This window comes from Hevea brasiliensis, chromosome 3 (genome assembly GCF_030052815.1).
Source record: "Hevea brasiliensis isolate MT/VB/25A 57/8 chromosome 3, ASM3005281v1, whole genome shotgun sequence".
In the NCBI taxonomy this organism is placed as follows: domain Eukaryota; kingdom Viridiplantae; phylum Streptophyta; class Magnoliopsida; order Malpighiales; family Euphorbiaceae; genus Hevea; species Hevea brasiliensis.
The window spans coordinates 98,353,639-98,379,660 of NC_079495.1; the positions used below are offsets into that span (position 1 = coordinate 98,353,639).

At 33.7% G+C, this 26,022-nt stretch overlaps 6 protein-coding genes and 3 non-coding genes across 9 annotated transcripts; 6 read left to right on the plus strand and 3 right to left on the minus strand.

Annotated features, from left to right (window-relative positions):
- The first annotated feature begins 3,632 nt into the window (after positions 1-3,632).
- On the plus strand, positions 3,633-5,021 carry LOC131178417 (uncharacterized). Its single transcript, XM_058143373.1, has one exon. The coding sequence runs from the start codon at positions 3,633-3,635 to the stop codon at positions 5,019-5,021; it is 1,389 nt and encodes a 462-aa protein (XP_057999356.1).
- A 5,548-nt stretch (positions 5,022-10,569) lies between these two features.
- On the minus strand, positions 10,570-12,419 carry LOC110672602 (tubulin beta chain-like). The gene is made up of 3 exons (XM_021835416.2): positions 11,881-12,419; positions 11,517-11,786; positions 10,570-11,417 (listed from the first exon to the last, which is right to left on the minus strand). Exons 1-3 carry the CDS (start codon positions 12,272-12,274, stop codon positions 10,747-10,749), a joined length of 1,335 nt encoding a protein of 444 aa, XP_021691108.1. The 5' UTR covers positions 12,275-12,419; the 3' UTR covers positions 10,570-10,746.
- A 1,890-nt stretch (positions 12,420-14,309) lies between these two features.
- LOC131179007 (small nucleolar RNA snoR26) lies at positions 14,310-14,403 on the plus strand. The gene has a single exon (XR_009148014.1). It is a non-coding gene; the product is annotated as a small nucleolar RNA snoR26 (small nucleolar RNA).
- A 131-nt stretch (positions 14,404-14,534) lies between these two features.
- Positions 14,535-14,621, plus strand: LOC131179010 (small nucleolar RNA snoR27). Its single transcript, XR_009148017.1, has one exon. It is a non-coding gene; the product is annotated as a small nucleolar RNA snoR27 (small nucleolar RNA).
- Positions 14,622-14,885: 264 nt separating this feature from the next.
- Positions 14,886-14,979, plus strand: LOC131179009 (small nucleolar RNA snoR27). The gene has a single exon (XR_009148016.1). It is a non-coding gene; the product is annotated as a small nucleolar RNA snoR27 (small nucleolar RNA).
- Positions 14,980-16,472: 1,493 nt separating this feature from the next.
- Positions 16,473-17,631, plus strand: LOC110672605 (uncharacterized). The gene has a single exon (XM_021835420.2). The coding sequence runs from the start codon at positions 16,874-16,876 to the stop codon at positions 17,474-17,476; it is 603 nt and encodes a 200-aa protein (XP_021691112.1). The 5' UTR covers positions 16,473-16,873; the 3' UTR covers positions 17,477-17,631.
- Positions 17,632-17,668: 37 nt separating this feature from the next.
- Positions 17,669-18,972, minus strand: LOC110672606 (protein transport protein YOS1). The gene is made up of 2 exons (XM_021835421.2): positions 18,805-18,972; positions 17,669-18,203 (listed from the first exon to the last, which is right to left on the minus strand). The coding sequence occupies exon 2, from the start codon at positions 18,198-18,200 to the stop codon at positions 17,967-17,969; it is 234 nt and encodes a 77-aa protein (XP_021691113.2). The 5' UTR covers positions 18,201-18,203; positions 18,805-18,972; the 3' UTR covers positions 17,669-17,966.
- A 184-nt stretch (positions 18,973-19,156) lies between these two features.
- Positions 19,157-21,370, plus strand: LOC110672604 (fructokinase-like 1, chloroplastic). Its single transcript, XM_021835419.2, has 2 exons — positions 19,157-19,972; positions 20,445-21,370. Exons 1-2 carry the CDS (start codon positions 19,157-19,159, stop codon positions 21,135-21,137), a joined length of 1,509 nt encoding a protein of 502 aa, XP_021691111.2. The 3' UTR covers positions 21,138-21,370.
- Positions 21,371-21,941: 571 nt separating this feature from the next.
- On the minus strand, positions 21,942-25,726 carry LOC110672603 (O-fucosyltransferase 19). Its single transcript, XM_021835417.2, has 8 exons — positions 25,011-25,726; positions 24,170-24,242; positions 23,997-24,064; positions 23,803-23,891; positions 23,587-23,719; positions 23,228-23,460; positions 22,674-23,150; positions 21,942-22,582 (listed from the first exon to the last, which is right to left on the minus strand). The coding sequence occupies exons 1-8, from the start codon at positions 25,554-25,556 to the stop codon at positions 22,321-22,323; spliced, it is 1,881 nt and encodes a 626-aa protein (XP_021691109.2). The 5' UTR covers positions 25,557-25,726; the 3' UTR covers positions 21,942-22,320.
- Positions 25,727-26,022: the final 296 nt, after the last annotated feature.

Sequence of the window (26,022 nt, forward strand, 5' to 3'; positions counted from 1 at the left end):
TCTAAAAATATTGTGTCTACCACTAGGCCACTAGAATTGCTTCATCTTGATTTATTTGGACCCGTAACTCCTGCTAGTCTTGGTGGAAAGTCATATGCTTTAGTTATTGTTGATGACTATTCAAGATATACATGGACATTTTTCCTTGCTCACAAAGATGAAACTTTTGAAAAATTCACCTCGTTTAGTAAAATGGTTCAAAATGAAAAAGGCTTTTGCATCTCATCTATAAGAAGTGACCATGGAACTGAATTTGAAAATCATTTGTTTGAGAAATATTGTGATAAATATGGAATCAATCATAATTTTTCAGCTCCTAGAACACCACAACAAAATGGGGTAGTAGAAAGGAAAAATAGGACTTTGCAAGAAATGACTAGAACTATGTTGAGTGAAAATAATTTGCCAAAGTACTTTTGGGCTGAAGCTGTTAATACATCTTGCTATGTGTTGAATAGAGTTTTGATTAGACCAATTTTGAAAAAGACTCCCTATGAGCTATGGAAAGGAAGAAAACCAAATATCTCATATTTCAAAGCATTTGGTTGTAAGTGCTATATTTTAAATAACAAGAAGGATAATTTGAAGAAATTTGATGCTAAGTCCGATGAAGGAATCCTTCTTGGGTATTCAACAAAGAGTAAAGCCTATAGAGTGTTCAATAGAAGAACTTTGGTTATTGAGGAAACTATTCATGTTTTGTTTGATGAGACTAACCCTTCTATTAGAAGGAAAAATGCTTGTGATGATAGTAATGAGCAGGTTTTTGGAAAAGAAAATATAATATCAAGTCAAGAAATGGAACAAGTTGATGATAAAGATGAGGAAACTCAAGGAGAAACTACAATAGATATCCATGATGCCAACGAAGATCAAATTAATGAAGAAATGCCAAATTTGGAAGAATTACAAGTAAATGAGCCCCAACATGAAGATTTACCTAAAGAATGGAGATTCCATAGAAACCATCCTCAAGAAGACATTATTGATGATCCATCTCAGAGGATGATGACTAGAGCACAATTGAGAAGATATTTTGGTAATGTTGCTTTTGTTTCACAAATTGAACCTAAATGTTTTGAAGATGCTCAAAATGATGAAAGTTGGATTCTTGCCATGCAAGAAGAACTAAATCAATTTGAGAGAAATAAAGTTTGGAATTTAGTGCCTAGACCAAAAGATCATTCAATTATTGGCACTAAATGGGTTTTTAGAAACAAAATGGATGAAAAAGGCAATGTTGTTAGGAACAAAGCTAGACTAGTGGCTCAAGGCTACAACCAAGAGGAAGGGATTAATTTTGATGAAACCTTTGCTCTGGTTGCTAGAATTGAAGCTATTAGAATGTTGTGTGCCTTTGCATGTTTCAAGGATTTTATGCTTTATCAAATGAATGTCAAGAGTGCATTTTTAAATGGTTATATTGATGAGGAAGTATATGTTGCACAACCTCCAGGCTTTGAAAATCATGAGCATCCAAATCATGTTTATAAACTTACTAAAGCCTTATATGGTTTAAAGCAAGCTCCTAGAGCATGGTATGAAAGGCTTAGTAAATTCCTTTTACAAAATGATTTTCAAAAAGGCAAAGTGGATACAACACTTTTTGTTAAGAAGCATCATAATGATATGCTTATTGTGCAAATTTATGTTGATGATATAATTTTTGGTGCTACTAATGAATCTCTTTGCAAGAAATTTTCTAAGATCATGCAGAATGAATTTGAAATGAGCATGATGGGTGAGCTCACATTCTTCCTTGGACTTCAAATTAAACAAATGAAAGATGGCATCTTCATAAATCAATCAAAGTACATCAAGGATATGCTAAAGAAATTTAAGATGGAAAATTTGAAGAGCATGGGCACTCCTATGAGTTCAACAATTAAAATGGACAGTGATGAAAAAGGTAAAGAAGTGGATACCAAGCTTTATAGAGGTATGATTGGCTCTCTTTTGTATCTTACTGCATCTAGGTCAGACATACACTTTAGTGTTTGCTTGTGTGCAAGATTTCAATCATGTCCAAAAGAATCTCATCTAAGTGCAGTTAAAAGGATTTTTAGATATCTCATTGGCTCACAATCAATTGGTTTATGGTATCCAAAATGTGAATCATTTAATCTTGTTAGCTATAGTGACTCTGATTTTGCTGGAAGTAGACTGGATAGAAAAAGTACTTCAGGTACTTGTCAATTTCTTGGTCTTGCACTAGTTTCTTGGCACAGTAAGAAACAAACTTCAGTAGCTTTATCTACAGCTGAGGCAGAATATATAGCTGCTGGTAGTTGTGTTGCTCAAATCTTATGGATGAAACAACAATTGGAAGATTTTGGTTTAAAATATAATCTTGTTCCAATTAGGTGTGACAACACAAGTGCCATAAACTTGGTCAAAAATCCAGTCCAACATTCAAGAACTAAACACATTGAGATCAGACATCATTTTATTAGAGATCATGTTCAAAATGGAAATATCAAAATCGAGTTTGTTGCCTCTGAAAATCAACTTGCTGACATTTTTACAAAACCTCTTAATGAAGAAACATTTTGCAGAATTAGAAGGGAAATTGGTATGTGTGAACTAGTTGTTTGAAATCCAATTCATAATAATTTCATGTTTTACATTTTGTTAAATATGTGAGTGATCTGCTGCGATATAGGTTTGCTAAGAAATCTTTAAAGAATATTAGCTAACTTGTTTGTGTACTCGTGAAATTAGTTTACTAAGTTGTATGCTAATTTTGCGTGACTAAAATTAGTTTGCTATATCTTGTACTGTTCAAATTTCAAACCGAAAGGTGATTGTTCTTGAAATTTTTCTGCATGTCCAGCAATGCATTTATCTTTTCACATTTGATATCACATTCTCAGTGTTGTGTCAGACATGTAAAAACGTTTATGTGTGCATATAGGGACAGATAAATTTGTTTGAAATATAAAAATAAAATAAAATAAAAAGTAAGAAAACTGGTTCAGTTGAAAGTACAGTGAAAATGAAAAGCGCGGGACTCAAGAGGACTTAAACCCTCTGCCACACGAAACCTCCACGCTTTCTCTCTCTCCTCTGTTTCGATTTCTGACACCTCCCAAAACATATCCAATACCTCTTTTCGGCGAAACATACCCTAACTCACCAAGAATCTCAAATTTCCTTTCCTCTTCCTCTCTTCACTCATCAAAACACCATTACCCGATTTCATTTTTGTTTTAATGGCACGCACCAAACGAAAATCCCCTGTTGCTACGGCTACTTCATCTTCCTCGTCAGCCTCTGACGATGTTCCTGTCGCGGCATTGCGAAAGAAAATGAAAGGAAAGCAAAACTTGCCAAAATCGAAATAAGCTAGTGAGTCTTCAAACTCGTCCAAGGGTGTCGCATCCCCTAAATCGACGCCAGAAAAGAAAAAGGCAGGACAGAAGCAAGGGATGGATACCAAATGAAAAATGCGTATCGAAAAACTTTCGGGTTCAGTAGATAAAGCACTGTTGGATTGCAAATTCATCAAATGGGAGAACTTTAATTAGGTAAACTTTCAATTTAAAGAGCTTTTTGAGTTTCAAGGATGGTTGGATGTATGTGAATGTGCAAATGAGTACTACCCTAGGCTTGTTCAAGAGTTTTATAGAACCATGAGAACTGTTGATGATGAGGATCGATTTGAAGTGATTTTGAATACCAATACATATAGTGTTTCTGTTGAACTGATAGCCACAGCTTTGAAATTGCCCAATGATGGAAATAGAATTTCCTCCCATAAGGATGTTGCTAGAGTGGCAGGATTCAATCTGGTTGATTTTGAAAATGAGGTGTTCCCTGCTAACACTGCCAAAAATGAGAAGTCCACTAGCACAAAGGCACTTCAACATATCAAAATCATTCACAGTACGATGAATTACATTTTCTGTCCTAAATCTGGCAGTTATGGGTATTTGAGTCACCTGGACATGTGTATTATGTGGCACATTGTGCATAAAGTTAGGTTGAATCTAGCTTATTTAATTTTCAGAAACATGTGCAAAGCTTATGGGATTGGAAAACTGCCGTATGCACACCTTCTGTCTGCTGTGTTTAAAGAGCTACATGTGAATGTCTCTAAGGAAAGCTCTCGGGTTGATTTGATAGTACTTAGGGAAATACATTCAGACACTGATGGGAGAAAGAAAAGATTTGAAAAAGGTGGTGCCTCCTCTGCTAAGGTTGATTCTGAATCTGCTAGTGAGTTTTTGAGTGACATTCAAGGGATAAAAGCTACTGTTAATGACCATTTTAGTTCAACAAATCAGTCCCTTGACATTCTCAGAAAATTTGTGGATGTGGTTGACTATAAAGTGAGTCACCTGCTCACTCAAAATGAGGACTTAAAGAAGCTGATTATGGATCTTCAGCAGGCCAAGGAAATTGGAGTTCCAACTAAAGTTGAGGCTGCTACTCAAGTTTCTGCTGATAAGGGAGAAAGCAACAAAGTTGAAGAGTCTCCTGCTGCTATGGCATATGAAAGTGGTCAAGTAGCTGAACCTGAACTTGAACCTGTAGTGGATGCCCATGTTGAGCATGCTAGTGACCAGGTCCTTGAACCTGAGATTGGTCCTACAGCTGATGTACCTACTGAACTTGATGGTAAAAAGGTTGTAGAAGCTGAAAATGAGTTACCAAAGGAAGGTGAAAAGGTTCTAGAATCTGAACAAGTTAATGACCCTCCGCCTGCTCCACCAGTTGAGCCAGCTGCTGCCCCTATGCAGCACCAGGACACTTCTTTAAAAGATCACCAAGCTAGTGCTCAAACCCAGCTATCTGCAGCTGCTGCCCCTGCAGCCAAGAAAGGGAGAAAGCGAACTAAATCCACAGTATCAAACCCTTACCAAACCCTAGCTGCTGCTCTTCAACCACCTTCTGATGAAGATGAGGCACAGAAAGGTGATCAAGTGGCTGACCAAGGAACTCAGCCACCTGTTGTCAAAATGTCCAGGAAGAAGTTGGTGCCTTCCAAGTCCACTCGAAGGAGCAAAAGACTTAAATGATTCCCATCTGATCTGGATTTTTAGTTTACTGATTGCATATTTAGTTTACTAGTCTGTTTGCTAATATTGGTTTTTAGTTTGCTACTGTCTACCTTACTGCATTTACATTTTGGCTCACATGATTCTTTTTGGGTACTTTCTCCTGTTTCCTTTTTGCTTGATGACAAAAAGGGGGAGAATGGATATGGATATGTGAATATGTGTTTATACTTGTGTTGATGAACATGGAAATATGAAAATGTGTTGATATACTTGTGAAGTGTGATGATATGTGAATATGTGTTGATGCTTGTGTTGCTGGATATATGTTTATACTTGTGAATTGTGAATATGCTTTACAGCATAAATTCAGGGGGAGCTTATGTACAGAAAATGGATTTCTTGGAAATTATGTGCATGTATTTAGGGGGAGCATTTTCAGTATACTATACTTGGATTTACATACTCACATAAACTTTCACACACTTTTATTTTTTATTGTTGATTCAGTTGAGTTTTGTCATCATCAAAAAGGGGGAGATTGTTGACCCCATGTAGCTCAAAATGAGCATTGATTTTGATGATAACAAAACTCAAAGAGAATCTATCTAACCTAACCTCAAAGTGATGTGTAGATTCTTTGTCTTATTGCTAAAGAACTTTTGAAGTTACATCTAAGGAGAAAGGATACTCAAAGGCATTTCAAGACAAATCCAAAATGGGAAAGAAAAAGACTATGGAAGCCAAGACTCAAAGAAAAGGTATGAAAGGCATAGTGTTAGAGTCTTAGGTCTTTTGTGAAAAGAATGGATGAGAAGTTAGTCATATGGAGCTCAAAAATGAAATTTTATTTTATGATTATTTTTTTTTCATCATGACCTTTAATACTACCATTGAAATATTTTTCAAGGTCTAAATCATTTGACATTGCAAGTTGAGATATGCAGCTGTTGACTTAGTTTGCTAACTGGTTTACTAAATTTTTTAGTTTGCTAATGAGTTTACTAAAAACTTTAGTTTACTAACCAGTTTACTGACTGCTCCTAAAATCTCATTAGTTTGCTAATTTATCAGAGCTGCTCAACTTCGCACAAAAGGACAAAATAACGGCTATTTTGTCTTGGGCAGTGTGCATAACGTTCCAAAAGGGTTTCAAACGGTTTAAAATGATTTGGGACTATAAATACACATTCTTTACTTCATTTTTACTTGATGAAAGCTTACATTTGAACTCCAACATTGATTTTTCATTTATTGCTTTCATTCAAGTGCTTTAAAGATTTTGAGCTTCCATTGGCAAATCTACTCATCTCTTCTTTATAATTTGATTTGTATTGAGTAAGAGTGAGTGTTGAAATATTGAATTGCATTTAAGAGAGGTTGTACAAGCACCTATTGAAGCTTGAGAGAGAAAGTGCTTGTAATAGCACTTGTGAAGGTTTCAAGCTACCTTGGTAAAGGCTTGGTGTTGAGATATTGTAAAGGATTTTTGGTCTCTTGCCTTCAAAAGAGCAAGTAGTGGAGACAAGACTCAAAGAGGGTTCTTTGAGAGAGTGGATGTAGGCTAGTTAAGCCGAACCACTATAAAAATCATTGTGTTTGATCTCTCTAACCTTTACCTCCTTAATTTTGTACAATTTAAATTTTCCTTGCTATACATGATATTGAATGTTGTTTGAATAAGATTGAGTTGATATATTTGAGGACATATTAAGTGACTTGAGAAATCAATTGTATATTGTATGGAGCATGCCTTGTTAGATATTGCCATATACATTGATTGAGAGTTAAATTGCAACTTAGGAACACATTGTTGAAGCTCATATTATTTTCATTACATATAGAGAAACACTTAGTTGAACATAGCCACAATTTTTCATTAGGCTACAAGCAAGGGCCGAAAAATTGTTAAAGTCCAATTCACTCCCCTCTTGGACTATTTTTGGGACAACAGTTTTGAAAAAGAAAGAAAAGGGCAATTAAACAATTGTAGATTAACTCACATTAAATTTATTAACTCGTATTAAAATTATATTGTAATTTCAGTTATAGTTATGATGCCATTGCCAAATCGTTTTTTTTTTTTTTTAAAAAAACATTGCCATTACCAAATCATGGTTAGTTTTATATAATTAAATTATTTTAATTATAAAAATCCTAATTGCAAAAGGATTGTTCACTCACTATATTTAGTTTCGAAAGAATTCTTATTTCATAAATTATTCACTATTTAGATATCATGTTATCCACATTAATATTTAATTTAAATAAATTTAAGTAAAAATATATGCAAAAACCTATTTTCATAAAAACTCTTTTGAAAAACATAATTAAACAATTTTAGATTAACCATAATAAATTTATTAAAATGGTATTTGTCTTAAGTTATAAACTAGTTAAGCTCTAAAAATAGACTGACATATTTATTTATAATAATTTTTGAACTTATTTAACTTTTTATTTTAGAACTTATATAAGTTTTGTATTTATAAGCTAGTTTGATCAAATATTTTTTTTACTATATTGTTCTTATTTAATTTTTAAAATTTTATCATAAATCTCATTTAAAATTATTTTTAGTCATTTTAATAATAAATATACTTATAAACTATTTTTATTAAATATATTAATTGTTTATCAGTCACTTAAAATACTATAAAAAATAATTAGTTTTGCAATTAATTTATGATGTTAATTTTTTTTAGTAAAATAATTAATTTTTAAAATTTTAGCAACCGATTTAATAATTGATTATAATTAGCAACTGATTTATAATTGGTTACTAAATCAGTTACTAATTGATATTAGAAAAACCTTAACTATACGATTAGTAAACGATTTAGAAAAATTATTATTAAATTAAAAAATTATTTTAATTGACTCTAAAATTTAACAATCTATTTATAAATCAATCGTTAAATTTATAGCATTTTTTTAAAAGAATATAAATTTGTAACCAATTTCTTGTGAGTTGTTATCAGTAACCAACTTAAATAAGTTACTAATAGCAAATAATTTTTACAACTAATTACAAATCGATTGCTAAAGTTTTCCCTCAAAATTTTCAATGAACTTTTTGTTTTTTTTTTTAAACTTATATGTGAATTGATTGTTAATAGTAATTATTGATTAATTAGTTACAAAATTTTTCTCCAAAAATTCTTGCTCCATTTTTTATTTTTATTTTTTTAGATTTGCAATTGATTTATAAATCGGTTGTTAACAAAAATCGATTTTTGTAATTGATTGATATCGAATGTTTTTAGCTACTAATTTTACAACCAATTACAAATTAGTTACAAAATTTTTCTCAAAAAAAGTGCTGCCTAATTTTTAAAAGAAATTAACAATCGACAATAAATTGTTAAAATCGATTACTAATTCACTTATATAAATCACTACTTATTTTTTTTTCCACTATTTATTTTCTTTTTCTATTTCTTCTCTCTTCTCTCATTTTTTTTATCATCTTCTTCGTTCTCATCTATTTTATTCATCATTTATTATTTTCTAATTTATTTTATTCATCATATTTTTTATTTTTATTAATTTTTTATATTTTTATCCTCATATATTTTTATTTTCTTCTTCATCATTATTTTTTTATTATCTATTTTTATCATTTTTTTCTTTCTCCTCTTATTTCTTCTTTATCATTTTTTTCATATTTTCTATTTTATTTTTTTAGCATAAAATTAAAATTTTTTACAAATATATATATTTTTAATAAATTATTTATAGTATTAATTTTTAGTAATTTATTTATTATAATATATATGGTAATTTTTTTAGTTATTTATTTTATAAATATCTTTTTATATTTAATTTTTTTAGTGTTTTTATTAGTAGTTAGTATTAGTTGTTTTTTTATAATATTTTTATATTATTTTTTTTGCTAATTTGCCATTGTTAATCTATTATTTTAGTAATTTCTAAAAAAAATTCTTTATTTAAATTTGTTATCTGTTATTTACAAATTTATTTTTTTTTACATTAGCAATCAAATTTTTATTCCTAAAATAGTTGAAAATAGCAATTGGTTTATAAAATAATTACAAAATTATAAAATTAAGAACATTAATTTTTTTCAATCGATTAAATTTTAGTTACTATTGACAATCGATTTTGATCAGTAATTTAATTTTTTTATAGTGACCATTTTAAATAAACATGTAACTGTTTAAAATTTTAAATTTTAAATACTTATAAGTTTAAATTAATTTATAAGCTAATTTTCATTAATTAGACCAAAAACCCTCTAACTCATATTAAAATTTTGTTATAATTCAGTTATAGATATAATTATAGAATAATAATTAAATTCAAATCAAAATAAATAAATTCAAATTAAAATAGAATTCAATTATTAAAAAATAATTTAATTGTAAATAATATAAACAATAAAAACTATTTTTAAAAATTCCAAAGTTTTTCTTGCCTTTCACATTTATATATAATATGGATAATTTATTTGCCATTCTATGTAATATTTTTACATGAAATCACGGACGATTTTCACAATCACTTAATCTGTTGTGCTATTTTTATCGTCTCCACAATAAAGTATCATTTTCATATACCGTGTTTGTTAGAATACACTAAATTTTTTATTTTTCGTTTTTTTTTTTGGCATTTGATAACTTTTAAATTTATTATATAAATTTTTAGAAATTTTTCTTAGATATTATTAATTTATTTTATTTCGTTTCGAGTATTTTAAGATTATTTGGCATTTATGAAACTATTTTGGAGTAGCTAGAAATAATTTCAATGGCCTGTATTTTTTTGGTAACAGCATCCCATGTCTTCCTCAACCTTTCGACAACTGCCAGACGGTGGACGTGCCAAGAGGATCAACGACAACTCGAAGAGGGATAAAGGCTGAAACTTTCTGATAAGTTTTCGGGAGCTACATGCGTCGGTTGGCCTGAGATCGGTGCATGGCATTCGACTCCTTGGCTTATGGACTTTCATTTCTAACCAACCCCCAGCACTTGACTTTCACCGGAGAGGTAGATTAAAGGTCTAATTATTAGATGCATCAGGGCACTAAAAAATAGTGTTCTTTCTCTCATAAAAAAGAGTTCTCTTATAATATGAAGAGTGGGTTGTACATGATACAGGAAGAGGAGATAGTGTATGTGCACTGGATACATCTAATAATTTCTCATATTAAAAACAAACCTTTTCTTTATTTTCAAGGTTCATTCCGGCCAAATGGTTCATCGGATCGATGATCAGCCACTGGCATCGTAACCTTCAACTCCCTAACTTCCCTTTGTTACTGACCTCGCTTATTTTGGTAACTAAACAGCCAAATGGTTTGTGGTGAGGTTTTTGATGTTCTGTGTTGTAAATTTGTCTTCCTTTTTTACGTGTACTTGCAGGTTTTACTGCGTTGTTGCAGCTGATAATCAATTGTTCAAATGTAGGTTTTGTTACATATTATCTAATGATGGGAGCATTCAGAATTTCAGATTTCACTATTTTTTTTTTGCAGCCATTATCACTGTTAGCAGTGTTAAATGATGCAATCAAACGTCACTTGCAATTTTGAAGCACGCAAGTCTTATTGAAGCACAGTATGGCGGCCTTTATTTGAGGGTGCAATATGCAATACAATAGTGCAGCCTACATCTACCAATGCTGTTGCCAGAGACTGGCAAAGGAAGTTGCACTACTTGCACATCCAAAACTACAACCCCATCAACCCAAACCCATCCAACATGATATGACAAGAACAAGATCACATGTCATGAATTTCCTCTGCTTCCTCTTCGTAGTCCTCATAAGCTGTGGCATCTTGGTACTGCTGATACTCGGAGACCAAATCATTCATGTTGCTCTCTGCCTCTGTGAACTCCATCTCATCCATACCTTCCCCAGTGTACCAGTGCAAGAAAGCCTTCCTCCTGAACATGGCTGTGAACTGTTCACTCACACGGCGGAACATTTCCTGAATTGATGTTGAGTTTCCAATGAAAGTGGATGCCATTTTCAGCCCTGTTGGAGGAATGTCACAGACAGTTGATTTCACGTTGTTTGGAATCCATTCTACGAAGTACGAAGAATTCTTGTTTTGAACAGCAATCATCTGCTCATCAACTTCTTTGGTGCTCATTTTGCCCCTGAACACGGCTGAGGCTGTCAAGTAACGGCCATGGCGTGGATCTGCTGCGCACATCATGTTCTTTGCGTCCCACATTTGCTGGCTGAGTTCTGGCACAGTTAGGGCTCTGTATTGCTGGGAGCCACGGGAGGTGAGCGGAGCAAAACCTACCATGAAGAAATGGAGCCGTGGGAAAGGGATGAGATTAACAGCGAGCTTTCTCAAGTCAGAGTTAAGCTGGCCTGGGAATCTCAAGCAGCATGTGACTCCAGACATGGTAGCAGAAATCAAATGGTTCAAATCACCAACTGCAGCAACAAAATGAAAGCTACCAACATCAGACCACACAAAAGGAGGAAGCAAAACCTGTTAATAAAATACAAATTTAGGAAAATTAAAAATCATACAGCTTGGAGTGGTGAGCTTAAGGGTACGAAAGCAGATATCATAGAGAGCTTCATTGTCGAGGACCATGCATTCATCTGCATTTTCGACAAGCTGATGGACAGAAAGAGTCGCATTGTAAGGCTCAACAACTGTATCCGAGACCTTAGGGGATGGGAAAACTGAGAAAGTTAGCATCATTCGATCTGGGAACTCCTCTCTGATTTTGGAGATCAAAAGAGTGCCCATCCCAGACCCAGTTCCTCCTCCTAGAGAATGGCAAACCTGAAATCCTGCAATTCAAGCACTACTCAGTCGAACAACGAAAAAGAACCAATCCCACAGGTTGAAAGAGAATTTATTTATTTTATATATTTAAAAACTAACCCTGCAGGCAATCACAATTCTCTGCTTCTTTGCGAACAACATCAAGCACAGAATCAATCAACTCAGCACCCTCAGTATAATGGCCCTTAGCCCAGTTGTTCCCAGCACCAGATTGACCAAAAACAAAATTATCAGGTCTAAAAATCTGGCCATAAGGACCAGTCCTGATACTATCCATAGTTCCAGGCTCAAGATCCATAAGGACAGCCCTTGGCACATACCTGCCACCACTTGCCTCATTGTAATAGACATTGAGCCTTTCAAGCTGGAGTTGAGAATCGCCATGGTACTTACCGGTAGCATCAATGCCATGCTCGGCACAAATCACTTCCCAGAACTTCGCTCCAATTTGGTTGCCACATTGGCCTCCTTGGATGTGAAGAATTTCACGCATTTTCTTGCACCAAGAGAGCGTCTGGAGGGAAAATGAGGGAGGCAGGGATGAGATCTGAAATGGGTACGTATTGGGAACGCACGGATTATTCTTATAGAAAGTTTGATCTTAAGCTTGAGTTTGGTTGGTTTAGAGTTTTGAAAAACTTCAAATTAGATAGAACAACTAGATAAATGCTATAAATAATTGTTAAATTTGTTGGCATTTTGCAAGAAATGAGAGATGCAGCGCATGAATTTCGCTGCCCTTAATTGACCATTTTCTATCCATAAACCTTGCTTCCGAAAGTGAGTTCGCCAAAAATAAAAGATTTGCTAATTTAAGTTTATTCTATTTAGGGAACAAAAATTACTCTATCTAAATATAAAACAGTTTAATAATTTTAATATTTAAATATAAAATTATTTTTTATTTAATTTTGATTGAAATTTAAATTTAAAATTTTATATACAGTTTCTGTAGAATCAATGTAAAATTTATAATTTTGTTTATATTTATTATTGACCACCCATAAACAATTTTATCAAATATATTTGATAAAACATATATTTCATAGATAAATTTACTAGGATAATTTAGCCCAAAAGGTCAAATCATTACTTTCCAACAGGAAAAACAAATTTCAGAATAAAATTTTTTAGAATAATAGTTTTCTAATGTGGAAAACTAACATTAAAACTCTAAAATAATTATATAATAATTTTAAATTATTTTTCAAAACATATCTAATAACTTATTTTTTCAAAAAACAAATTTGAAAGTCAATCCCAAACAATTTTAAAAATTTGTATTCAAACAACTGTGATTGCCTTTTCATTTTAATTATAAATTTTTAAAAAGTATTTAAATAAAATAATTTTAATTAATATTCTTTTACATTCATTTTATTATTCCAAAGAATACATTTTAATTGGAGTGGATTGGAATTTTTTTTTTTTTTTATGTTTATCCTTGCTCGATACCTTATAAAAAAAATCAAGGTTAAACACTCTCAAGTGTGCAATAAATATGTTTTAAGTGCATCAAATAACTACAATAATCAGATCGTATGAGTGCAACATTAACAAAGCATAATGCCCTCTCTTTTGATTCTTAAAAATAGAGTAAAACAGAGTGCTCAAATACACAACCCTATAAAATATTCATATAATCTATTTCAAGCATATAATAAATAAATTACCAGCGTGTTGACATTAAGTTTGAAATGTTGAAATTATTTTTTTGAATAAAAATATTATTTTAGATGTTTTTCTGAATCACTCTCTCTCTTATGGGTTTGCAAATTAACAACGTATTGGCATTGAGTTTGAAAGGTTGAAATTATTTTTCTAAATAAAAATACTATTTTAATTTTATTTCAAGAAAATTTTTTTAACCTATAATAACATATTTTCACCTTAAAAATTTATATAAACTATAGTGCAGAGTCTAAAAATGTAATATTTTTAAATCTAAAAATCTGTTATAATAAGTTAAAGAGATTTCTATGAAATAAAATTAAAATTAAAATTAAAAAATTTTTTAATAACAAATTAAAGTTAAGATAATAAAATAAAACATAAAACAAAATTTAAAGACGAATTATAAAAATTACTTATGAGAATTTATAAAAAAGGAAATTAATTAAATTTATTTCTTATAAAATTTTAATTTTCAAATAGAAAAATATGAAAAATAATTCAATTTTTTTAATTTAAAAAAATCGTGAAATTAAATTAAAAATAATTTGTTTGTTTGAAAATTTAATTTAATGTTTTTTTAAATATGATTTGTTTCAAACGATTAAACCCAATCTTACTTTCTTAAAAGGGCCCAACAGGTCTATAAGTTAAGCCCAATATCTCCAATAGTACCTTCTTTAAAGGAAGGGTTCCGCCGCCCCTAAACGCAACACATGAACAATTAGGGTTTCAGGAGAAAGAAATGAAAAGCTCAAAATTTCTCTAAGAAAAAGTGCACTAGCTAATTTGATTTTGTTGATTGTTTTTAAATTATGCATGATCAATCAATTTTAGGCTTGCATTCTTTCTTCTTACGGGCATCGGTGATGAGTTGATAAAAAAATTGTTATCCTTGCACTTTGATTCGCAGTGAAGAAAATCATGGGGATTTATCGCTCTGAGATGCTTTTAATGTATATTCTTATTATCTTTTTTTTTTTTTTTTTCGAAAGTTATTGGTTATCTTCTTCAACTGTAGAAATCAAGGTGTGCTTGCTCGTTTAGTTCTTTTGTTTTTCTTTTTTTTTTTTAATCCGTTTTCTGGATCAATGATGTTACTGATATTCTGCGTTATCTATCTGCAAATTGTTTGAATTGAAGATAACTGTAACATGCTGAGATCCTTCATATTTTTGTGTTTTCTTAATGCTTTTTTAAATTTTTCTCTTATATTAGAAGAGGAAAATCATTTTATTTTAGTCCCTGTTTGGATTGCTTATTGAGGATGAAACAAAATTTTTTGAATAATTTCTTGCTGCTACTAAACTGAAGATTGTTTCTTTCTGGGTGTGTGTGTGTGTGTGTGTGTGTGTGTACTTTCCGTTCTGCCTGCATTATTGCTTTTTGGATTTCTTATTGTTCAAACATTTCATTGGCTCATGTACACTGTTGTTGGATCAATGATGTTAATTAGAAACTGCGTTATCTACCTGCAACTTCTTATTGGAATTGAAGATTGTCTGTATAATTAATCTGAGATCCTATCAGCTTAAATCGGCCCTGTTAGAATCACAGGTGCTTGTACTGTTGTAATGGGGGTTGCTTGTGCTTGTTATGTATTTTTATGAGATTTTTTTTTGTAAGTTGAGCATTTTCACTTTGAATACTTAAGCATATTTAACAGATAGGTAGCTTTTGTTACCAATCTGAGGAAGTGCTATGGAGAGTTTGATATGATTATGTGCTTGAATCCTACTTTCAAATTGCATTTACTTGTAATTTGAAATTTATTGATGAAAATTCCTGTAGAAAGAAAAAACTACACTGCTGTTTGCAATTTGAATAAAATTTGAGCAAAATGATGTCAATGGCTGTAGTTGGGAAGGCAAGCAAGATCAAAGTGATCATGTAGCTAGTGGGATGTGATTAGACTGGAATTGAATGGATAATCAACATTCCAGCATCCAATATTGGTTGGTCGACTGGTTCGCAAGTTTTGTAACTACTATTACTGGCTTTTGGCCCAAGTTAATCTTACTATCCATTTATTTGGTGTCACCTTTCTTCATAGACCATTTGTGGATTATGATTTTGGATTATTAATTTCAAATGGTTTGCTTGAAGATGTTGATTTTGTAAGTGTATTGGAATGTCGAATGCCTCGTTTAGGGCCTGTTTGGTTTAACTTTGAATATAACTGATAGCTGTTAGCCGATAGCTATTACTGTTAGCTGATAGCTGATAAATGATAGCTGTTTGGTAAAATTATATTTAGCTGTTAATGTTGAAATGTGAAATGACTAATGAGGGTATATATCATATAATTTATTTTATTATTTAAATAAATATAAAATTATAAATTTATTATATTATATTATTTATTTTATTATTAAATTAAATATATAATTATTAAATTAATATATTATATTATTTAAATAAATATATAATTATTAATTTTTTATATTATATCATTTATTTTATTATTGAAATAAGAAAATAATTATTTTTTAAGATAATTAAATAATTTTAAAAATATAAATAAAATAATAATTATTGTTAATAGAAAAATTTATAATTAATTTTAAGTTTTTAGATATAAATAAATATTTTATATTTTATGTTATTAATAAAAAATATTTTATCAAAATTGAAATAATTTAATTAAAATGTTAAAATTTAAAATGAAAAAATAAAAATATTAATAATATTAGTTTTCAAGTTAAATAAAAAAAGATAATATGGTCAAAATAAAAAATAAAATCAAATCAGCTGATCAGCTGATGAGAAATAGCTCTAAAAATAGAGTTGATACAAATGAGTATCATATCAGTTGCCTATCAGCTATCAGCTCTATTTTTTTGAGCTTGCCAAACACTATAATTTACCTGTTTGGGTGTTTATTAGTTATCAGCTGCACTCAACAGGTAAATCAAACACTCCCTTAATCTCAGATCCAGTCATCGAGAAACTAATTAAAATTGCTGCATAACTGTTTTCTGGAAGATGGGTGAATGAAGTAGGATTATTGCCCTGTTTATTTTTTCAAATGATCTACTTTTTAAGAAGCAAGAAGTAAATTTTTCAAGAAGTAATTTAATTGGATTAGAGTATTACTTACTGGGATTATAGCCGAACTTGTCTGGAATATGAAATTTCTTTGCTAAATTACCTTCAATCAGAAGACCACGCAGCCGTTTCTCATAGAAATTTTTTACGTCGTGGACGAATAAAGTACACAAATGCACCCTAGATTTCCTACCACTCATTCCAAAACGAGCTGCCCCCTTCTCCAATCAACCCCCATAGTCAAAAAATCCACGGAGGAAAATCTTCAAGCTCACCCCATGTATAGCAAGATAAATATTCAAGTCCTTTCCAAAATCCACCATAGAACTTTGTTCGTCTTGTTTAGCACGCACTTGAAACTTAATTCTACAAAATGGGAATGGTTCTTGGAAGGATCACCGTGGAAACCCCAGAGTATGAAGTGATTCAGTCCACCAGTGAATATGAAATCCGCAAATATGCACCGTTAGTTCTTGCAGAATTCACGTATGATCCATCCCTATTCAAAGGCGACAAAGATGGCGGATTCATGGTGCTAGCTAATTACATAGGAGCCGTAGGCAATCCACAAAACACCAAGCCTGAAAAGATAGCCATGACAGCTCCAGTTATAACCAAAAGTGGTGGTGAAAAGATTGCCATGACAGCTCCTGTAGTGACAAAGGAGGGTGCTGGAGGGGAGAAGATGGTTACTATGCAGTTTTTGTTGCCCGCCAAGTATAAGAAGGCAGAGGAGGCACCGAAGCCAACAGATGAGAGGGTGGTGATACGGGAAGAGAGGGAGAAGAAGTATGGGGTGGTGAAATTTGGAGGTGTGGCTACAGACAAGGTGGTGGAGGAGAAGGTGGAGAAGTTGAAAAAGAGCTTAGAGAGAGATGGGGCTAAGGTGAACGGGGACTTCGTGTTGGCAAGGTATAACCCACCTTGGACTTTGCCTCCTTTCAGAACTAATGAAGTGATGATCCCAATTGAGTGAGTAAGAAGCTGTGTTTTTCTAGTATCTAATAAAGGCAGTCGTCTTCTTCTTCTTCAATTTTTTTTTTTTTTTACTAGTTAGAAGGTTTGAAATTTGTATTGGCTTTGGCCACAGTTTCAATTCCATATATTTCATGAGTATGATAAGCTTGCTTACATGTATCTCTGAACAGACACACGAATCACGACTGTGTTTCCTGCAATAATCTTTATACCTTTCAAGTGAATTTTGATGGGTAATACAATTGTGTTTCATAATTAATTTTAACTTTGGAGATAATACTAAAAACAAGATCAGTAGAGAAACAAATTCATGTGGTGATGGGAAAATTACATAGCTCTGGAGATTACCAATTTAAACAAGGGCTGTGGAATTTTATTTTGGGCCCCAACACTATGGTAATTATTCACAAACTCCAAAAGTAGTCATCAGTTGTGGAAAATTTCAGTGTATGCATATGCCACGCAATGAGCAACTGTCGTGCTCAACCTCACCCGGAGAGTAGCTTCACAATGATAATGATGATGTTTAGAATTATAAGTGGTAGTCTCATAAACTGGCAAGCATGTATGAGTCCAATGATCTGCCCCTTGATTGTATCTCTTTTCCCCCGCTGGAGATCTGCCAGCGTCAATCCCCTTGGAGCAAGGAACCTGTCTTCATTCAATATTGCTAATCCATTTGCAAAAAGCAGAAGACCTTCCAGGAGAGTCCAGAAACCCATTTTCTGCAAGAAGAAAGCTCTGTGTCTCAATTTTTGAAGAAGCACAAGTCAACAAAGACATACTTGTATCATTATCTTTTAATTGTTCAACGTCATTTAAAAGAAGCAACAAGAAATAAAGTGACATAATTCACACAAATCTCAATCAATAATCAAGCTAACAAGAAGATGATCTCAGAGCTGACTCCTTAAGCAACCTCATTCCCATATCATATCAACACAAGCCAGCTAAGACAATTGAGAGAAACCTCAATAGTCTTTAGTGCAAGCATGAGATGTATTGCTATCACTCCTATAACTAAATACCTCATACATTATTACAATGATCAATGAACAGAAGAACTCATTCCAAATTCCATCATACCCACAAATTGCAGTTTAATACCAAAGTAAACTTGCACAAAATCAAGACTCGAAATCTTATGATACCCTCTTTATTTCTATGTTAAGATGGATGATTTTTTTCACAAAAATTACTGGGTGTCATGTTTATGAATCTTCAATTGGCACAATCAAAAAACAGTATTTGATCTTGATCATTCCATTTGTGATGCTATTATTGACAAAGTAATCAAAGCAATAAAGCAACGACTAGAAATCTCACCAGAGACAAGAAGCAGCAAGCAGTTTAGATGAAGCTAAACTCTTTAGTATTAGCTCTGTTTTCGACAACCTAGAAGGTATCGAATCCGTACAAGATCCTTAGCGCGAAAGAAAGAGCGAAGACCTTATGAGGAAAGCTTGAGGAAAGGAAGTGAATATGTCGGATCTCCGCCTCTTTTTAACTCTTTCTTTCTGATTGGACCACGACATCAACAACCCATGATTCTCTTGATCCAACGGTTCAGAATATCATTGCTTACGAATCCGCTAGAGTGACCCGATCCGGTTGGTCGGGTGATAAAACACGACCCGATATAATTTCGCAGACAAAAATTGGATAAACCCTTGAAACCATGGGTACTTTTCTTCTACTTCCACAGCTTCACTATTCTCGCTCACATGTCTTAAAACCTAACGATCCAACCACGCAATTTCCATACTCTCGAAAGCCTCCTCCTTTTGGAAAGATTTTGAAGCTGCATTATCAGCTCAACCCACCCAATGCTTCCATCAATGGCGACTCCACCAACGGAGCCATTGAATCCCCAAAAACCTCTCGTCGAGGCCGCAAAAAGAAACCCTCTTCAGCTGCCACTCCAACAACAACCAAAAGAAGTAAACGCTCGAAGAAAATCGATGCCGAAAATGGCGCAGTTGATTCAAATCCGGCTAAGCAAGTAGCAGTAGCGGAATTAAACGAAGACATAGAAGACTACGATGATGGTATGGATTTCCCGTATGATTACCCGCCGTTGATATGCTGCTTTGGTGCCGCGCAGAAAGAATTTGTGCCTACGGTGAGGGTGCATGACAATCAGATGCACCCGGATATGTATTCGCAATGGAAAATGCTGCAGTGGGACCCGCCGGAGTTCGCGAGGGCCCCAGGTGGGTCACCCTCCAACGTGGCGATATCTCACGTGAGGCTGGGAGGCAGGGCGGCCTTCATGGGGAAAGTTGGGGACGATGATTTTGGGGAGGAGCTGGTTTTGATGATGAATAAGGAAAGAGTTCAAACACGGGCTGTGAAGTTTGATGAGAATGTGAAAACGGCTTGTAGTTTTATGAAGGTCAAATTTGAGGGTGGTAAGATGAAGATGGAGATGGTGAAGGAAGCTGCTGAGGATTCCCTTCTTGCCTCTGAATTGAACCTTGCTGTGCTCAAAGAGGTAACATAATGCTTTGCTGCCCTGTTGTTTGAAATTTTATGGAATTCATTTGCAAATCCATACTAACATTATATCAAAATTGTAAGAATTTGCAAATGAATTCTAAAAAGATTATAGTGTTTTCAAATTGTCACAATAGCTTTGTAATTCAAAATAAATTTTGTATGTTAAAATGTAAGATTCAAGCATGAGATGAATTCTCTATGAAATTCACTTGTAAATGAAATGAATTCCATATTCATTTGGTTCCAAACACTATCCGAAATGAGTTCTTTGATGTGTTTAGCATGATAGGAAATTACCATTTTCTTTTGTGTTATTATTATCAAGTGAATGAACAAATAACAAGGACTCTGAAATACTTTGCTCTCCTAGTCCACTTAGAGAGGGATGTTAAATTGATTAATTATTAATTCTGTGAAAAGGATTGGATGTCTGAATGCTAATTTGTTTTGTACAATGACTAATGCAGGCTAGGATTTTCCACTTCAATTCAGAAGCTCTAACATCTACTTCCATGCAATCATCTCTATTTAGTGCAATCAAATTATCTAAGAAATTTGGAGGGCTTATATTTTTTGATATTAATTTGCCACTGCCTTTGTGGAGGTCACGTGATGAGACGAGGGAAGTAATCAAGAAAGCTTGGAATGAAGCAGACTTTATTGAGGTTTCAAGGAAAGAGCTAGAATTTCTCCTAGACGAAGATTATTACGAGAGGAAAAGGAATTACAGGCCTCAATATTATGCTGAAAATTATGAACAAACAAAGAAATGGCGAAATTATTATCATTATACACCCGAGGAAATCTCTCCACTATGGCATGATGGACTTAAGTTTTTGTTCGTGACTGATGGAACCCTTAGGATTCATTACTACTCAACTTTGTTTGATGGTGTTGTGGTGGGAACAGAAGATGTGCTCATTACACCATTCACTTGTGATAGGACTGGATCTGGTGATGCTGTTGTGGCTGCTCTCATGAGAAAGCTTACTACTAGCCCTGAGATGTTTGAAAATCAAGATGTTTTGGAGAGGGAGCTTCGTTTTGCAGTTGCAGCAGGAATTATATCACAATGGACAATTGGTGCAGTTAGAGGTTTTCCTACTGAAAGTGCAACTCAAAATTTGAAAGAACAGGTCTATGTACCTTCAATGTGGTAGGTTGGAATCAAGATGCAGAGCATCCATGCTATGAGTTTCACTGGCAGGTCATTTCACAAGTTTATAGGCCCCCTTTCAAATGCGAGATAGAGTTATAATTGAAAGAAGATTTCATGAGATGTAGGCTGATGGACTTTATTCCATCTTCAGGGGCTTAAATTGGTGCAATGTACAGGAGAATTTATTCGTAGATTATTCTTCTTGTGATTGAAAAATCAGATTATGTTCATTAACCTCGAGAAGTTCAACTGGTTGCATATGCTTGAAAAAAAAAATTCATATTCTGAGCATGACAAAAGGTTATTTTTACAATGACTTCATGGACATTGTTTTTACTATAAAGTAGCAAACCTTGCTTATGATGTCAAACCTTGAATGAATATTAGGCATAGCCGCACAGAGGGCAAACCGTGTCTTGATTGTGCCGACTTTGTACTGACCTAACAATCCTTGGTGAATTTCTGCTGGCCTGCTTTCCCTACTTAGCTAATTTGTCATTATTTCAGTTTACTCATAACATGCATGTTCACATGCAGTCTTTAAGAAAGTCTGGTGCATTCTCAAAAGAAATCCATGTGAAGGTTCTTAATTTAGTGCTTTAGTTCCTTCGTTAACCTCTCCTTTCTGAATATCAATCATTCAAATATTAATGGCTTGGATTAACCTCTGATTTCTATCATGACAGGGAAGTATTTTTAGGGCAAGTGAATTGCAGCTAACCTTCAGAAGCTTTCTCTTAATTAACCTGAAGATTAATATGTTCATGGAGTCACTCCAGCACAAGGTCGAGAATGGTAACAAATGTCAAAAACGAAACATATATTTTCTGGAGAAATTAATGAATATATTTTTTTTTGTCTGCAATGGCAAATAAATGAAAGAACTTTTAACTCCGTATATGCAAATGGAATTAATATGAATGCCTATGTAACTAACCTGATTAATTTACCTTCTATGTTTCCCTAAATTCCTGTTTAATCCTCTATCTACAAAAAATATGAAATGTGTCCTTTTTTTTTGGGGGGGGTATCACATGAGAAAACTCAAGACTTCCCTGAAGGCAGCTGACAGAGTCCTTTGTCTGGGCAAAAGCTGCTCGATCAGGCACCCATTGCGACCAACCTTTCTAGGAAAATGGGTGTCAAATAATCCACAACCCCAGCCAGTCGTCAATTCATAGTCCCTATCTTTGCGATGCAGCCCCAAGACTTGATTTTACTCTCATGTTAAATTTCAGGCTGCTCAATTGCTCATGGGACTTGTTACATACACAACCAGGAAAAGGATTTGCATAAAAGTTCTCTTCCAGCCTCGGTGATTCTCCCGCTTGCCTAAGATATGGAGATCCAACCCTGTTGGAATGTATACTCTTAACCTTTGAAGAGAATTCTTCCCAAGATATTGAACCCTCATCCAACTGATCAATCAGCGTAACAAAATTTTGTCTGAACGAAAATAACTTTTTTTCAGTGAGGACTATTTTTAAGAAATCACTACTTCTACCATAGAATCAAAAATAAACTAAATTTATCTAACCTGTCTGGATTGATAGTCTTCCGAAATCCTTCAAACCTCCTATGTCCCTGCACTGCTTTGGCCATATTTCCATCATATGTATAAACAAAGACATCACTTTCAAGTGCCACAATATAATCCAAGGCAGCTAAGCGATTCTGATATGGCTTGAACGGTTCTAACTCTTCTGTGGTTGCTAGAGTAGAATGAGTAAAAACGTTTGGGAACTCTGCTCGGAAGGCTGCCAAGCTATTGCTACCATATATTTTTCCTGCAACTATGTAGATAGTTGTAGAGGAAGGGTATCCCATACCCTTTAGAAACAGGGCTGCTTCTCTGGGAGACATTGGACATCCACCCTGAAGTCGCCTTTCTTTGCTATCTATCTCCTTCTCCTTCCAATGTTGGACTTTGTACCTCATATCACTGAGTTCCTCGGCCTCTTCTGATGTAAGATTGTGATTACAGCCAGTGAATGAAAGCATGTCTTTCTCATACCTAGTCAAACATTAACTAAGGTTAGTTGGATAATTTTGCAAATAACAATATATTAGTAGACACCAAAAGAATTGTACCTTAAATGCAGAGCAATATAAGGCTCGCCATTATTCCTTAGTCTATCAACCAATATCTTGCCAAGATCCCCAATCTCCTTTGAGTACTGGAGAGCCTCATAATTGACACGGCACCTTAGCCTCTGAATGGAGGCTGCAAGGCCATTGTTAGCTAGTCTAGAATCAGTGTGGGTAAACTTTATCACCTTGTGCTTTTTTAACAAGGAGGCCATCTCACCTCTGTAGTAACTAGCCTGAAAATGAAGGACCTAAGCTGTAATTCCAATTAACAGAGAAATGAAGCAAAACATTGTAATTCCAACTACTAGAAAAGAATTTTAAAAGGAAAAAAAAATTCCATAGAAGCATCATTTTCAGACCTTAGACCAGGAGATAGGAGCCTTTAAAAGGGGTTTCTTTGCTGCATATTTAGGTGGCAAATACTCTACTATATCGACATCATCCTTTAACCCTTCCATAAAGTGTCTCCAGTCAAAAATGTCTTTAAAAGTGCTGTAGAAGTAATACAAAATTGATTTCATATAATCTTTTATAGAGTTGTTAATCTCTGCAACTATAATGACTGAAAGTGATACCTTGGATCAGTCCAAAATGAGTCATGATCGAGAGAAGGTAAGACAAGAGTTGCATTCATAATCTTTGCAACAGCAACCATATCACAAATCTGAAAATCAATGAGAACGATTAAATCAGCCTTGAAAAAAAAAAAGAAAAAAAGAAAAATCACGATTTTTTGAGCTTCATATTGCTTGAAACATTTAAAACTTACTCCTGTTCTCATTTGATTCAGTCCACCATTGGCATGAACAAGAAGATAGCCATTTGTTTTTCTAGTCTCTAATACAAGTTGAAAGTCAAAAAAAAAAAAAGAAGTCAGACAAGAAATTGATCTAGCACAGAGATGCTTGACCATTCTAATTATGAGTAGAATTTGGAGCATACTTATTAGGCTTCTAGTACGGGGGATGCATTGGTAGTAATTGTGACTATTTGGTTTCATCCAAATTTCTGGTGTCTGCAAACAAGAAACGACACCAATTTAAGCTAAACGAGATTACTATTAAATAATTTTATATAAATCAGGGCAGTTATCACAATAAAGAACAGCCATAGGCAGCTATGTCATCACTATTAGTATTAACAACAAACTATGCAACTGAAATCGAGAAAGCTAAAGTTAAAAGGACTAAATTAACGACCGAATAAACTAATTTTTGAAAGTAACCCATACACATACGTGAATTGAATATTCTGGTCTTAGCTTCCAACCCCAAAAAGGTTTCTTTTTGGTCTTTGGCTCATAGCCACCATGCACAGCAAATTCAAAGCACAAGCAGAGACCCACAAATATCTTGCAAGTCAAATTATTGCCAAAAAGGCAACCCAACAATTCAAAGTCCACTACGCTACAAACTCCTTATTGTTGTTATTTAGTTTTTTATTTTCTCATTTCCAATCCCAAACATAAAAATCTTCTATTTATTTTAAATTTTTATATTTTTTTAATAAATATATAAATTATTTCACACGATTACTATTCATATATAATTTTCCTTTTAAATATTTTTAGGTATTCGATTCATATACCTACGAAATACATTAAAATGAAATTCAAGACATATACCCACAATTCATTTCTCAATTAAATAATATATGTACGAAGGATAATCATAGATAAGTTTTAAAAAAGAGGAATAGTATAAATAAGTTTTTCTCGCGAACCAAGCAGGGAATGAGAAGGAAAAAAACAGAAAAAATATGTAGATGGAAGATTTTAACTTACAGGGTATTTCTCCAAAACGCGCTTGGGCATGGAGGCTGCGTTTTCGGCAACAACACGTTGAGCCATGGCCCAATCTTCTTTGAATGTCTTTCGGATCACAAGATCGTTCTCTCTTTGCTTCTCTACGTGATGATGCACGAAGGAGACCTTGAGGAACACCGAAATGATCACTATCAACGTCAAAGCAGCGAGAATCTTACGACCCATGTTTTTACCGGATCTCAAACTTTGGGCCAAGGTGACAATCCAATGGCAAGCATCCTCGACAGCGAGCAGCCAAGCCTCTGGAAGAAAAAAGAATAACTTTCTGCGTAGCAGAAGATACCTGATCAAAGGATGGTGATGGTGGTGGTGGTGATGGGGCCCAACGGAATAGCCGTTAAGAGTGTCTTCTTCGTCAGAGACACCATCATAATAATCGGAGAAAGCAGAGGACTTGTCGGGGGCATCAACGCGTCGTCTAGTGGTGGTGGGTCCAGGGTGGCTGTTGGGGCTTGCTGTGGTGGAGGGTGCGGTGGTGGTGGGACCGCCGGACGACATGGGCATACGGGAAAATCAAATCCCCCCAAATGAGGAAATAAGCGAGGGAAAATGATGATTGAGAGAGGGAAGCGTTAGAGAGTTCTTGCTTGAATGTTTAGCTCCGGTGAGCAATGGGTTCGAAATCTAAGGAGAACAGAGGTCCGAAATCACCATTCTGATTTTGGCTACTTACATATATATATATATATATATACACACACATACAGCTTTTGGTTGGTGATTGCGACGCGGTGGCTTCTTCCATTGGGGGCCTCTTCCATTGGGGGCCTCTTCCTTTTGCCTTATTAATTAAATAAATAATTAAATGACACAATTGCCCTTCTGATCATTTTTTAGTCCACTGCAACCAAATAGCTGCGCCAAAATGGACTAATGAAGTATTGTAATGTACGCCCATTTTGCCAATAATTGTAAGATTATTTAATTAATTAAAATTAAGACGTTAAAATCAAAATATTTCAGATCTATT